Source organism: Ursus maritimus, unplaced genomic scaffold, assembly GCF_017311325.1.
Source record: "Ursus maritimus isolate PB19 unplaced genomic scaffold, ASM1731132v1 scaffold_3, whole genome shotgun sequence".
NCBI lineage: Eukaryota > Metazoa > Chordata > Mammalia > Carnivora > Ursidae > Ursus > Ursus maritimus.
Genome location: NW_024425563.1, coordinates 82681808 through 82694419, shown reverse-complemented (window position 1 = coordinate 82694419; position 12612 = coordinate 82681808). Strand labels below are relative to the sequence as shown.

The 12612-nt window shown below is 34.4% G+C and overlaps 1 protein-coding gene across 2 annotated transcripts in view; it reads left to right on the top strand.

Moving 5' to 3' along the window:
• Positions 1-5272, top strand: part of RSBN1L (round spermatid basic protein 1 like) — a 58336-nt gene extending 53064 nt beyond the window's left edge. For both annotated transcript variants that reach the window (XM_040644323.1, XM_040644324.1), the window contains 2 exons: positions 1167-1275; positions 1361-5272. In XM_040644323.1, coding sequence (XP_040500257.1) covers positions 1167-1275; positions 1361-2002 — 751 coding nt within the window. In that variant the 3' untranslated portion in view covers positions 2003-5272. The remainder of the gene's footprint in view (positions 1-1166; positions 1276-1360) is intronic.
• Positions 5273-12612: the final 7340 nt, after the last annotated feature.

The following is a 12612-nucleotide window of genomic DNA, read 5'->3' as shown; positions in this document are numbered from 1 at the left end:
CTTACTGTAAGGAAAGTAAGTTTCATTTTTCACTGTATTTGGATTTCCTAATTGTATAATTGCACTAAAGATTTTCATTTGTTAGAATGTAGTTTTACTCTTTGGGTTTGACTGTAATAATTTCATTTTCTAAGTGACTGGATGTGAAAACAATTGTCTTAACTAAGTTAACTAAGGTTAAAGAAGAACTAAGGTTCACTTGGTGCTTACTGTATCGTCATTGTCCCTGATGAGAAGCCTGCATCATTCTTACCCTGCTTTCCCTGTGTATTAATGTAATGTATAAGGTTTAGATATATTTTTAAAAAATTTTAAAGAGTTTATTTATTTATTTGAGAGGGAGAGATAGCGAGAACACAAGCAGGAAGGAGAGGGAGAAGTGGGCTCCCTGTCCCAGGACTCTGGGATCATGACCTGAGCCGAAGGCAGACCTTAACCAACTGAGCCACCCAGGAGCCCTAAGATTTAGATTTTATCAGTGGTTTTTAAAAATATGTTTATGATTTGCCTTGGTATGATTTTTTTTTTTTTTTTGGATTTATGTTGTTTGGAATTTCATTTCAAAATCCATTTTTGAGCATCTTCTGTAAAAATGTATTTGTATATTGCTAATTAATTGAAGAATTGGGAGATTTTTTAAGAATTATATTTAAAGACACTATTAACCCCCACAAATAGAGTGATAATAGTTTATTAACACTTTTCTAATAGAATGTCTCTTAATTTATTAAGGGTTACTTAGGAATTTTAGGTATAACTACAGTTATATATGTCTTTATTAGAAGAAACTATTCTCTTCTCCCTGTATTTACCTCTATTTTTTATATAGTAGTTTCATCTTTAGCATTTAATTTGTTGAAGTATTGACCTTTAAGACAAAGCCCTTAGTTTTTTGATTTGCATAATTAACCAATTCAAATTATTTTTTCAAAATATGGTTATACATAGCTATAATAAAATGAGGTTAGTTGTTTTTATGTTTAGGTCAAAACTCATGGTTTTATCCCTTTGTTTAAATATGTAAAGTGATCTTCTAATTACATTTTAACTTTATTTCTAGGTACTTTTGTTTTGACCATAAACTATTTTTGCTTTAAATTTAATAAGGATTTAACAGAGTAAAACATTAATGGAAGATTCTTCATTATCTCATTGTTCTTTTTTAGGCCTGCTCAGCCCCGAATAACCAAAGATGTAATTTGTTTTCATGCTGAAGATTTCTTAGAAGTAGTTCAACGAATGCAGTTAGATTTACATGAACCTCCACTATCCCAGGTATATCTTAAACCATTATTGTCTTCAGTTTAATTTTTATTGTAGAAAAGACTTAATGGTATTCCTGTTTTTTTTTTTTTTTTAGTGTGTCCAGTGGGTTGATGATGCAAAACTTAATCAACTGAGGAGGGAAGGCATCCGCTATGCCAGGATTCAGCTGTATGATAATGACATTTATTTTATTCCAAGGAATGTTGTTCATCAGTTCAAGACAGTTTCAGCAGTATGCAGTTTAGCATGGCACGTTCGGCTCAAGTTATATCACTCAGAGGAGGAGACTGCTCAGAATACAGCTACTCATGAAACAGGCACATCACCAGGTTCCACATCATCAGGTCTTGGACCACACACTGACCACGTGATTTGTGCTGTAAGCGAAACCTCCTTGGATTCTAATTTTTCAGACAAACTTCATTCTAAATCTGAATTACAGCAGATTAAACATGAACCTGTTGCATCTGTAAGAATCAAGGAAGAATCTGTGAATGTTTATATTCCTGAAAAGACTAGAGCACCGAATAATATGGATGGCAAGAATGTTAAAGCAAAATTGGATCATGTTCAATTTACAGAATTTAAGATTGACATGGACTCTAAATTTGGAAATAGCAACAAAGATTTAAAGGAAGAATTGTGCCCTGGAAGTCTCATAAGTCTAGTTGATACAAGGCAACATAGTTCAGCACATTCAAATCAAGACAGAAAAGATGATGACGTTTTGTGCTAAATTTGTACATACCATTTAAAATTCTTTTTTTTTTTAAAGTTAATAATGTAATAAAGATTCATGAATTCTGAAAGCAAGCCAAGGACTTGCTCCCAAGTCTGTTACAAAATAGAGTTTATGTAGCTTTGTAACATTCCTCAGTGCCTGTCCATAACTGTGAAGTATCAAAGCACTTAGGGCCAGATGCACTGTAAACATTACAGGTTTAAACAAAAGGAGTCTTTAAAGAAATCATTTGATTTGGAATTGTAGGTTTTAGAATAGAGCTGACATTAACATATATATATATTTTTTGTAAGATGAGCCAGAATTCTTTTTTGACAATTTAAGGCTTTTCCATAGAGCTTATTTATACCAATTTTTTTTTCATTTTAATGTGTCAGCACTGTAGTGTAAATAGCTTTTAAAAAATCTTTTTAGTGTGATTTATACTGAAATGTGAGCCACTTAATAAAGGTTCATAATAATAAATACGTTTTCTGTTGGGTCTGGAAAAGACAAACTGACAATTCAGTTAAATCATTTATTTGGTCTATTATGTTTCTGCTGGTGTATCCATTTAGAGTGGTAATGGAGTGCAAATGTACGTATTCGAATCTAGTGAATATTTAAATTCCCCACACTGTGTAAGCATTTTTAAAACCAAGATTCAGTTATGAAAGCATATTTATATATGTGTGTATGTATGGGAATATATATAGATATGTATATCATATTTTGCATAACTTCTTAAATTGCTGAATAAGATGAATATGTGAAACTTCCTAGCCTCACTCCCTGGAATACATTTTAAAATATTTATATTCAACATTCAGAAAGCAGTTTAGGTAATAGAAGCAGTTTTATAAAGTTGGGAGAAACAAGGTCTGTTAGTGGTATTTAACTCTTGTAACTCATGAAGTTATGTGGCCAGATTACATAGCCCTAACATAAATCTTCTCTGTAGTGTTTGGAATGAGAAAGTTGAGAAAATTTTCTTACTGATAAGCACCTGTACTATATTTAATAGTAGCTTAAGTAAATATCTTTAGTTACAGAATGTTTAGTTGTGAGCAGTTAAAATCCTCTTTTACATTTTTCTCGCAGACTAGGAGGAAAGAATGACAAATATAAAATCTTAAGGGCCATGACTCAACTGCCATATACAGAGATATAACCAACAAAATAAGATGCATTACCTCATTTTTCTAAGGATCCTTCTCCCTACCCTAGCAAGGTAAACAACTTAGAGTACTGTTTTGTTTTGTTTTCCCCAAAGAAGCGCTGGAAAGTAAAATTAGGGTAGGAAACAGGATTACCAGTGCCTAGCTAAAGATTAAAACAGATCTCTTCAGTGATGGACTTCAGCACTATTTGAGACTGCTTCCACTACTGTAATTAAAAGTCAAACAAATGTCTTAATGTATGCTTTGATATAAGGAACTCTCTGCTCATTGCACGTTTATTTTATTTTATCTTTGGTATTTTTCTGGGCTCATACTTTGGTTGATGACTTTTAACTGAAATTCTTTGTGCTGTCTTTTGTTAAGTGTTGCTGTTGAAATTGTTTCTACTCCAGCCTCATTTGTGGTACCCATAAAACTGCTTATCTTTATGGTTAGGGAGAAGCCACTTAAGAGGCATTTCACCAGAAAAAATCAGTTGCAGCAGTGACGTCATTTCTGGCCCGCAGTTTAAAAGGATTAGGCAAATATTGTAGGAAATCTCAATGGTTTATAGGAGATCAATATATTTGCAATATAGGAATTTTCATGGGATAAGGAAGGTATAAATCATGATAATGTAAATAGGGATTTTGTTTTATATGTTACTGTCTTAGCCTGTTCCTCACCACTTTAATCTTCTCTTTTAAGCTAAATTTATTATTTGCATCTACCTTTTGGGGATATAAAAGTTCATAACAAACCAGTATTGAGGAATAGGAGAGCATGTGGTTAAAATGTTTTCTTTTTTTCAGTTGAAGTGGTTAAAATGTTTCCTTTTTAGTAATTGAAGGGTGATATATTTAACAATATTTTAGTTTTCCAGTAGTATATACATGAGATCATACAGTAAGAAAATGTTTTTAGGGTATCCCTCCAAAATATCTTGAGCCTTAAACTTTTAACTAAAAGACATATCTAAAACAACTGCAGTGGTTGCTTTTAGGTATAATTCCTTATATAACCAATACTCAAAACTTCTCCATATTTTGAAAATTTAATGTTTTGTAAAATGCATACATTTTGCATTTTGCATACAAAATGTATGCGTTTTACAATATAAATATATGAAATATAAGTCACTGGGCTCAGATTTCAAGATACAGCTTTGTCACCTTATTGAATAATGTTCTATCCCTTGTCTTACAGGTTATAATTTTAAAATCCTCTTCGGATGTAATCTAAGAACTTGCTGATTACCTTTGTTAAACACAAATAATTTCTATTTCAATATTGCATTATATTAATGGTTTCCTAGTGACTACATTCTAGTTCTTTATCTGAACACAAGTTTTTTTTGTTGATATTTCCAATTCCTTGGCCCAGAACGATAAAGCACTTAAGATGTAGTTTCTGTATGATCTTATGCTATATAAACAATTATTATGTAAATTATTAAATCGATACACAGACCTTTAAAAAAAAAAACTAAGTGGTGTCTGCTACAGTGCTTTTTTTAAAATTACTTTGGTTCATACCCTTTTAGCCATCAAAGAAGTAGAATCTTTTCCATTCTCAGGTTAGCTGGTTAGCTAGCAAAAGAATTAAGCATTTGTGATATTTAGTTGAAAACTTGACTAAAGCCATATTCATTATCTCCCTTGTCCCTAAGGCTGCTGACCTTAAATAAAGATTAGGTTGATCTGGCACAACACTGTGTCTGTGCGTGTGTGTGCGTGTATGTAAGATTATTGGAAATACTATGTTTATTTCCAGATATATTCATTTTCAATCCATTCTATAACTTTAGGGAGGGAGCCAGAGATGGTAGGACAAATTTTATTTTTTGTGTTCTGTCTTCAAGGTATTTCATTAGTGTTCTTGAGTGTGAAACGTTTTTTTTCCCCAAATACTTATGGGAGGTGAGATCATTTTTGTAAATAATAGATTAGCACTGTTTTGGTAAATTTGCATTCAGTTATTTTGTTGGACAAGTTTATTGTCATGTAAAGCAAGTATCTAAAAATTCATTTTACATTTAGCAGAGATGCAAGATTTGTTTTTAGAGTTTGAGAGGAATTTTCCTTGTCTTCCACCTTTCAATAAATACTAAAATTGATAACTGTAATCTTTTTACCTTTGTTTTGTATTATTTTCTTATATTTGACATTTTATTTTCATCTCGTCATCTTTAAAAGTTCTTGTTTCTCTGTCTTCAGCCGAAACCATAAGATCTTGAAAGTGATTCCAATCTGAAAGTCTTTTTTTTGTCTTAAAAATTATCAAAAGTTGACTCATGCCAACCTAGAATACTGAGGATTATCTTAAGCAAGGCTGTTAAACTAGTTCGGTGTGGGTGCTGAGATGGCATGCTATAAATCACTTCCCTTCCCTCTAGACAGGACTATTTCTGTCCCAGGAGGGGAGGACAAAAGTGCATTGTTTTCAAAATACTTTTAAGCTGGTAAAAAGTGACATGATGGGTTTTAGGTCTTCAGAGTGATAGAAGAGCTCTTGAGTATTAATCTTCCACCTGATGTAACTACTTTGATATGTAAACAGAATTTTACTGGTTTTAGAATGCCTTGTCTATTTCATGAAAGAGTTATGTTTGACATGTTTGGCACTGACAGTGTATGGCAGATAAAATAATTAAAGGACAACTTGGAAGAAGTATAAATCTCTACCTCTGCTCTGGCTTTTCTTTCCTTATGCAATACTGCATATTGCAGATGGAAACCATCACTTTTTCGAATGTCAAACACAAGAGGCTAAAAGCAGAGATGCCTTTTCTTCTTTAAGTTTACTGATGTATGTTATATCTCTACTGGGAGATTAGGGAAAGGAGGGGATAACATCTTGCATTTCAGGTTATCTTCCCTTCTAGGACTTTAGACCCAATCAGGGAGTGTGAATGAGCTGAGAATAAAATGTAGGCAAATAGAATTTATGCCAACTAGAAAATAAAAGTAAAATTAAAACATACTACTTATATGTTTTATTACTATTATTTGCCTTCCAAGAACTGCAGTATTAAAATATAAGAACTCTGGATCCTTCTACACATTTTGAAATTCAGAATTTATACATCTATATTTTTAAATGGTAAATCTGTATGCTTTCCTATAAAGTTCATTGTTTTGGTACTACTGAAGACTACAAAGTATGCAGATTTGGAGACAAGTCAGTATAGTTGCAAATATTTTGCATAATATGGTGTTTAAAATTTTATTTGGACAGGCAGTTCCACATCCTGCCTCTACCCAAGTTTCTTCTTTCTTTGAAATTTTGTTTTTGTTTTTAACTGAGCCAGACATGTGAAAAATCTCAAGTCTATCTTCTTTTAAAAAACAAAAACGTTTCTTTAGTCTGGCTTTTGTTTATATGCTATTGTTCCATACCTCTTCCTGACTGACAGAGTTCTTGGAAGTCTCTGTCTACCTTCACTTCCTCATTTCACTACAATTTTGTCTTAATCCTCGAATTTAATCACGCAGCTGTAGTGGTTCTCTCAAAGGTCACCTTTTGACTGACAAATTCAGTGGCTTCATTTCTTAATACTTCTGTTTAATCCTTGTGGCACCTGTTAGCAATCTTTTACTCCTTAAAACTCTGTATGTATGACCTATCTGTTCTGTTTTGCTTTTCCATTTCTTTGGATGTCTTCTTTTGCCTTACCCGCCACTACTTAAAGCAGTCTCAGGTTCTTTAGGTCTCTATACTTTGTCCCTGAATTATCTTTGTGACCCCATGACTTCAGTCAACCTTGGTTTCTCACTTCAGCTCTAAGGATCTGTGTAATCAGAATTAAATCCTTCACTTCTTCCTTGCCCCCAAGCATTAGCTCTTCCTTTCCCTCCTAATTTGGGTATTGGCATCACTATGTCTCTACCTAGTCATTGCAAGTTACCTGATTTCTTTATCTTTTCTTCTAACTATATACAATGTATCATGAGATTTTCTTTAGTTGACCCCAGAAATGTTTACAATTTGTCTACTTTTCTTGTTACAGTAAATGTTCACAGCCATAATAGATGTTCATCTAACCTGGACTCTTAATATAGCCTAAAATGTTCCGGGCTGCCTGCAGTCCTCTGCCCCTACCACCATTCCAATCCATTCTTTGTTACTACCAGATTAATCTTTCTAATACAGATATGATTGCTACTCTTTTGCTTAGAAGTATTCCATGGCTCCTTTCCTAAAGAACAGAAGCCAAATGCTCCGCATCACAGCAAAAAGTCTTCATGATATGGCCCTTCCTTTCCAGCTTCATCCACCACAATCTTCCATTAATGTGCCCAATTTTCAGCTTTACCAGATGCCAGACTTGCCATTTCCTTTGTGTACTTTTAAAATTCTTTGCCTTTGCTGGGGAAATCTCTGCTTGGAATACAATACCGTGAAATCTTTTTTCAAAACTTTAAACATCTTCTCTTCTGTGTGTCTTTTACTGAGTTCATCTGTTCCAGCTGTCCCCTTATCCCAAAGCTGGTGTAGAACCATTTCTTCGCTCTGCTTCTTGTGTCCCTTTGTTGACATCATTTAATGTACATATTAGTTAAGTACACTTTGGGCTTTACCTAAACCATGAACTAAAAGTTACAGGTTTTTTGTTTGTTTTTTAATCCCTTTGTATCTTTGACACCTAATACATACACTTGGTATTCAATAAATATTGGAAGGAACAAAGTTGTACCTTAACTTTCCTGGGGGTGGGAAGAACTGTGTAGGTTTCTCGTATATAAGAACTCTGTCTCTGACTTTAATTCATAATGTAATTCTAGAATTGCAATAGAAAAGTGGAGAAAATTACATCAGCAGGCACAAAAAGAGTTTCTATTTTGTACTTCAGTCTTAGGAATAAAGTTTAAGAAGCTACCTATTAATTATCTAGGCCCATTGGGCAATGTGGAGAAAGTAAGTTTTGTAAAGATTGTTAAACCTGTAAAACCCACCCAACTTTTTTCTTCCACTAGAGATATACTCATTACAAATTGAGGATAAATTTAAACTAGACCTGAAGTGATTAAAATGGCAAATATCATATAAGAAGCCCCTTAGTATCTTATAGACTGAAGCAGATTTTTAGCTTGCTAGGTCTCAACTTGGCAACATAAAGTGTCCCTATAGATATTCAAAAACTAGAAAATATTGAAGGTGATAACATGCATTTTTTTTGTGTGTGTGTGTGTCTATATCCATTCTGTTGCAGGAGTGGGACAAGGACCTAAAGGTGGCACATTTTCACAGACCTTCTTCTGTAAAGCCACTTCACTAGTATGGTATTATGCTGAGGGCATTTGAGTAGTACAGCTATGGCTAGTGAAAGGGGAATAATACACTTGAATAAGGTTGAGAAATCACTTAGCTTTTATTTCACATCGGTAAAAAGGGGGAGGAAGGAATACCTATTCTGCTAATTGGTGGTGAAAATTAAATGTCGGAACATGCCCAGTGCTTAGTGCATAGGTTTATATATTGTAGATACTACGGATGTTAGCTTCTGAGCCTGGAATTAACATAGTAAAAAGAATAGTTAAAAGAGCTATGTTCTGGGTCACCCTAATCATTTTATGCCTCTCTCACTAATTATCTTTTCTCTGTATTCCTCTAATTTTGGGGAAAGGATAGGCATCTGGGAAGAGGAAGATGTTTATCAAGGGGTCATGAGGTATGGTGGAGGTAGGTAGATTTCCAAAACATACTTCTTCCTAGTTCACTATTTTGCCCAGGGCCAGCAATTCAAAATCATGTCTTGTTACAGACTGCCTTTTCCTGATTACAAATTTGGGTTTGTAGTATATAGATGGTAGTGGTAGTAAATTTACTTTGTGGTGTAAGAGACCAGTATGATTACAGTATGGTAATTTGAACATAGGACAAGTAAAATGAGAGTAAAACATTAAAGTGTAAAATAGATCCCTCTCGTAACAGCTTTTAGCCCAGGGTTACCTTATCTGGCATTTGATAAATGGTATGTATCTTCCATGGATGCATTCTATTTTTTTTCTTCAATAGCAAACCTATTTTGGAAATGGCATTTGGAGTTAAAACTTCTCCATTTACCAATGACCATGGACTGATTTCATTTCATTTATCTGGGCTTTAGTTTTTCCATCATTATTATAACGAGGGTTGATTTGTTTTATCCTGGTTCTAACACTATAATTCCCGTTTACCTTCAGTATCTATGTCCTGAATTGTAAGAACACCAACCACACTTTGAGGACAACTGACGTTCACTGTGCAAACATGACCGATCAAGATTAAAGGAAACTCCTTTTGTAGTTTGTGGCTTCTTTCTTAATATAATGCTAACAGGACTCTGATTATCTCAGTAAAGAGAACTAACTATTCTTGATGACACAGGTGCATAGTAATATGCCTGCCTCTATATGAAAATTGTTCTATCGTTTCCTCTCCTTTTGTGGGCCATCACTTCTGTTCATTAGTCAACATCAGTTTCTCTTATTTGCTGCACTGTAAAAAAAGCAGAGTGGAAAGCAGATGACCTAATTTGTAAGGTTAATAACTTCTAAAATCACATTAAATTTAGCCCACAGATGTATCTTCTTGAAGCTGTGCGCAACAAATTTTCTTGGTGCTTGAAAGCTGTCAGTGGATTTGTGTTCATGTTTCATGTGGTGCATTGATGGTACCACCATACCCAGCCTCTGTGTTCATGAAATATTGCTGAAGAAGTTGTGAATTCTGTGAATATTTTCTACTTTTCATATTTTCAAGTCTTAAAAAAGTTATTTTGTTCACAAGTTGCTTTTACTCAGAATTTTTGATAAATCTTTTGCCCCAAACCAGATTAAGTTACTTCTTGCCCATGCTGACCTGGAAAATACTGGCTTCATAGGGAAACTTTCATGTGTAAGTTAAATCTTTGCATTGTAAAAGAAATATCCTAGAACTAAAAACAAACGGGAAGGTACTTTTCTGCAATATTGTTTATATATTATTCCGTTAGTTTTGTTTTTTCTGTGAGCATAATTCCTATCCCCTCTATCCTTATTTAATGTTTTAAATGTATTCCAACCACTGAGGCTGTGATATTGTGATTTATAAGAAATATACATCTGGTCTTTATCCCTATACGGGGCACAGGAATTTAACACCCTTAGAATTTCCTGTCAGTGTGATAAAGGTGTCTTTTGAACTTATGTTAATGTGGTGACTTGGAAAACTCCTAGGTAACCTAAGGATGGGGGCTGGTTGCCAGGAAGAAACCACCATATGGTTAAAGGGTTGGAACTTTCCTCCTTCCTTATCTTCAGGGGAGAGGAACTGGAGATTTGAGTTCAGTCACCAGTGGCCAGTGATTTAATTAATACGCTATGTAATCAAGCCTCCATAAAATCCTAAAAGGACAGGGTTCAGAGAGCTTCTGGGATGGTGAACACAAGAAGATAGGGCAAGAGTGGTATGCCCAGAGAGCATGGAAGCTCCTTGCCCCTTCCCCATACCTTGCCTTACCTTGCCTTCCCCATACCTTGCTTTCCATCTTGCTGTTCCTGAGTTATATTCTTTTATAATAAATTGGTAATCTAGTAAATAAAATATTTCTGAGTTCTGTGAGCTGCTCTAGCAAATTAATCAAGAGAGTCTTGGGAATATCCAATCTATAGCTGGATTTGTAATTGGTATCTGATGTTTGGAGGGAGGAAGCGTCTTCTGGGATTGAACCCTTAACCTGTGGGATCAGATACTATTTCCAAGTGGTGTCAGAACTGAAAGAATTCCTTGGTGGTATGGGGGGGATAAAACACATTTGAATTGGTGCCAAAATCAAGGAGGTGCATGTCAATAACTTACGCTGCTTCAAGTTGTTTATTTAGTCTTGTCAGTATACCAAAGTAAGTAAGAAAAAGTTCTACTTTCTGGGAACCTCTCATTACAATTAGTTGATCCTCATGGGTTAACAGGTTGGTTATTGTGTTGCCTTTTAGATACAATTCTTACCCAGTTTCTTATATCCTTGGAGAGCTGTCCCACCTTTTTTCTTAGAAATCTCATACAGAATTTCTGCTTTTGCTTGTGTTTATGGCCTCGCTTCGGGCTGTTTTTTGTATGGCTGTGAGGCAAGAATAGTTTTTATAGTTTTAAGTAGTTGGAACAAAAGTCAAAAGAATACTATTTTGTGATATGTGGAAATTTTACAAAATTTAAGTTTCTTTGTCCATGAAGTTTTATTGGAACATAACTCATGGTTTGCGGTTGCTTTTTCATCACAGAGCTGATCTGAACTGTTGACATAGAAATGATATAGCCCACAAAGCTTAAAATACTTTCTAAACCTTTACAGAAAAATTTTGCTGACTCCTGACCCAGCTAATAGTTTGCACGTGGTGCTGTCCTTTTCCTTTTCCCTGTGAGAGATCATACTTAGATAATGCTCGCACAAATACAGCTTTTGCTGAATTTCAAAATCCTATCTGGTTTCTCACAGAGATGAAAGCTTTCTTCTACTTTGACTCTATCATTAGAGAGACCAAATTGTTTGGATCTCTCAGTTGAATTAGGAATATCTAATCAAGTCTGAAACATTATGTTCCCCATATTAACTGTCCTTTTCCATCCTATTTTTAGATGCTCAAAATAGGAATATATACCAATTATAAGACAGGAAAATTCTTGTAACTGATCACTTTTATTTATTTAGCTTAGCTCTGTAGTTTCAAACAAGGAGTTCAGCTATATTAATTTGTGGTATTGTAGCTTAAACTTTGTCATGTTATCTGCTTTACAAAGGAGAACTAGACCAAAATACTGTATTCAAAGCAATCCTCTCAAGTATTAGCAGCCAGGAATCACTTTCTTGTGTAGCAGATATTTTTCAAACAGACAAAAATACTACTTTGGGTTCTTCCCAAAGCTAAAAGTGAGGGCTGTATAGGGCGAGAACAATCACCTGCTTTAGAGTTATAATGCACCTAAGACTGGAATTCTTATAAGTAATGTCACCTATGCTTCACTGGAATGGGTTGAGTGCCTTGGTAGGATTATCTATAAATTCTCAAGCCAGGACACTTCCAAAGAGTGAAAGGGGCACTAACTTCCTGAGGCCCAGGACAACAGGCATAAATGGGAACTGTCTTGATGAAACCATGATGAAAGGTCCCTCTAACTTTAGGAAGAGTCAAGCCTCTGCTCTGTTTTAATATGCCACCTCTAATTCATGGGTTGCAAACAGAAAGGAGAAGTAGCAATGACGTTAGCTTAGATAAAAATCAAACTCTCAGATTCCTCCCGAATGTAAAAATGAAGTGGCACAACTATTTCAGTACCTAGTTTTTTTTCCTCCGTAATTTACAAGCACAAATGACCATTTACTTTGGTCATAATGGGGCTATGATATATTAAACTTCTACCCAAATAATGTAGATTAAAGACTTTGTATTTATATACTTTAAAAATTGACCACATATGTACAACAGATTTAAGAGTCAAGTAGAAAAA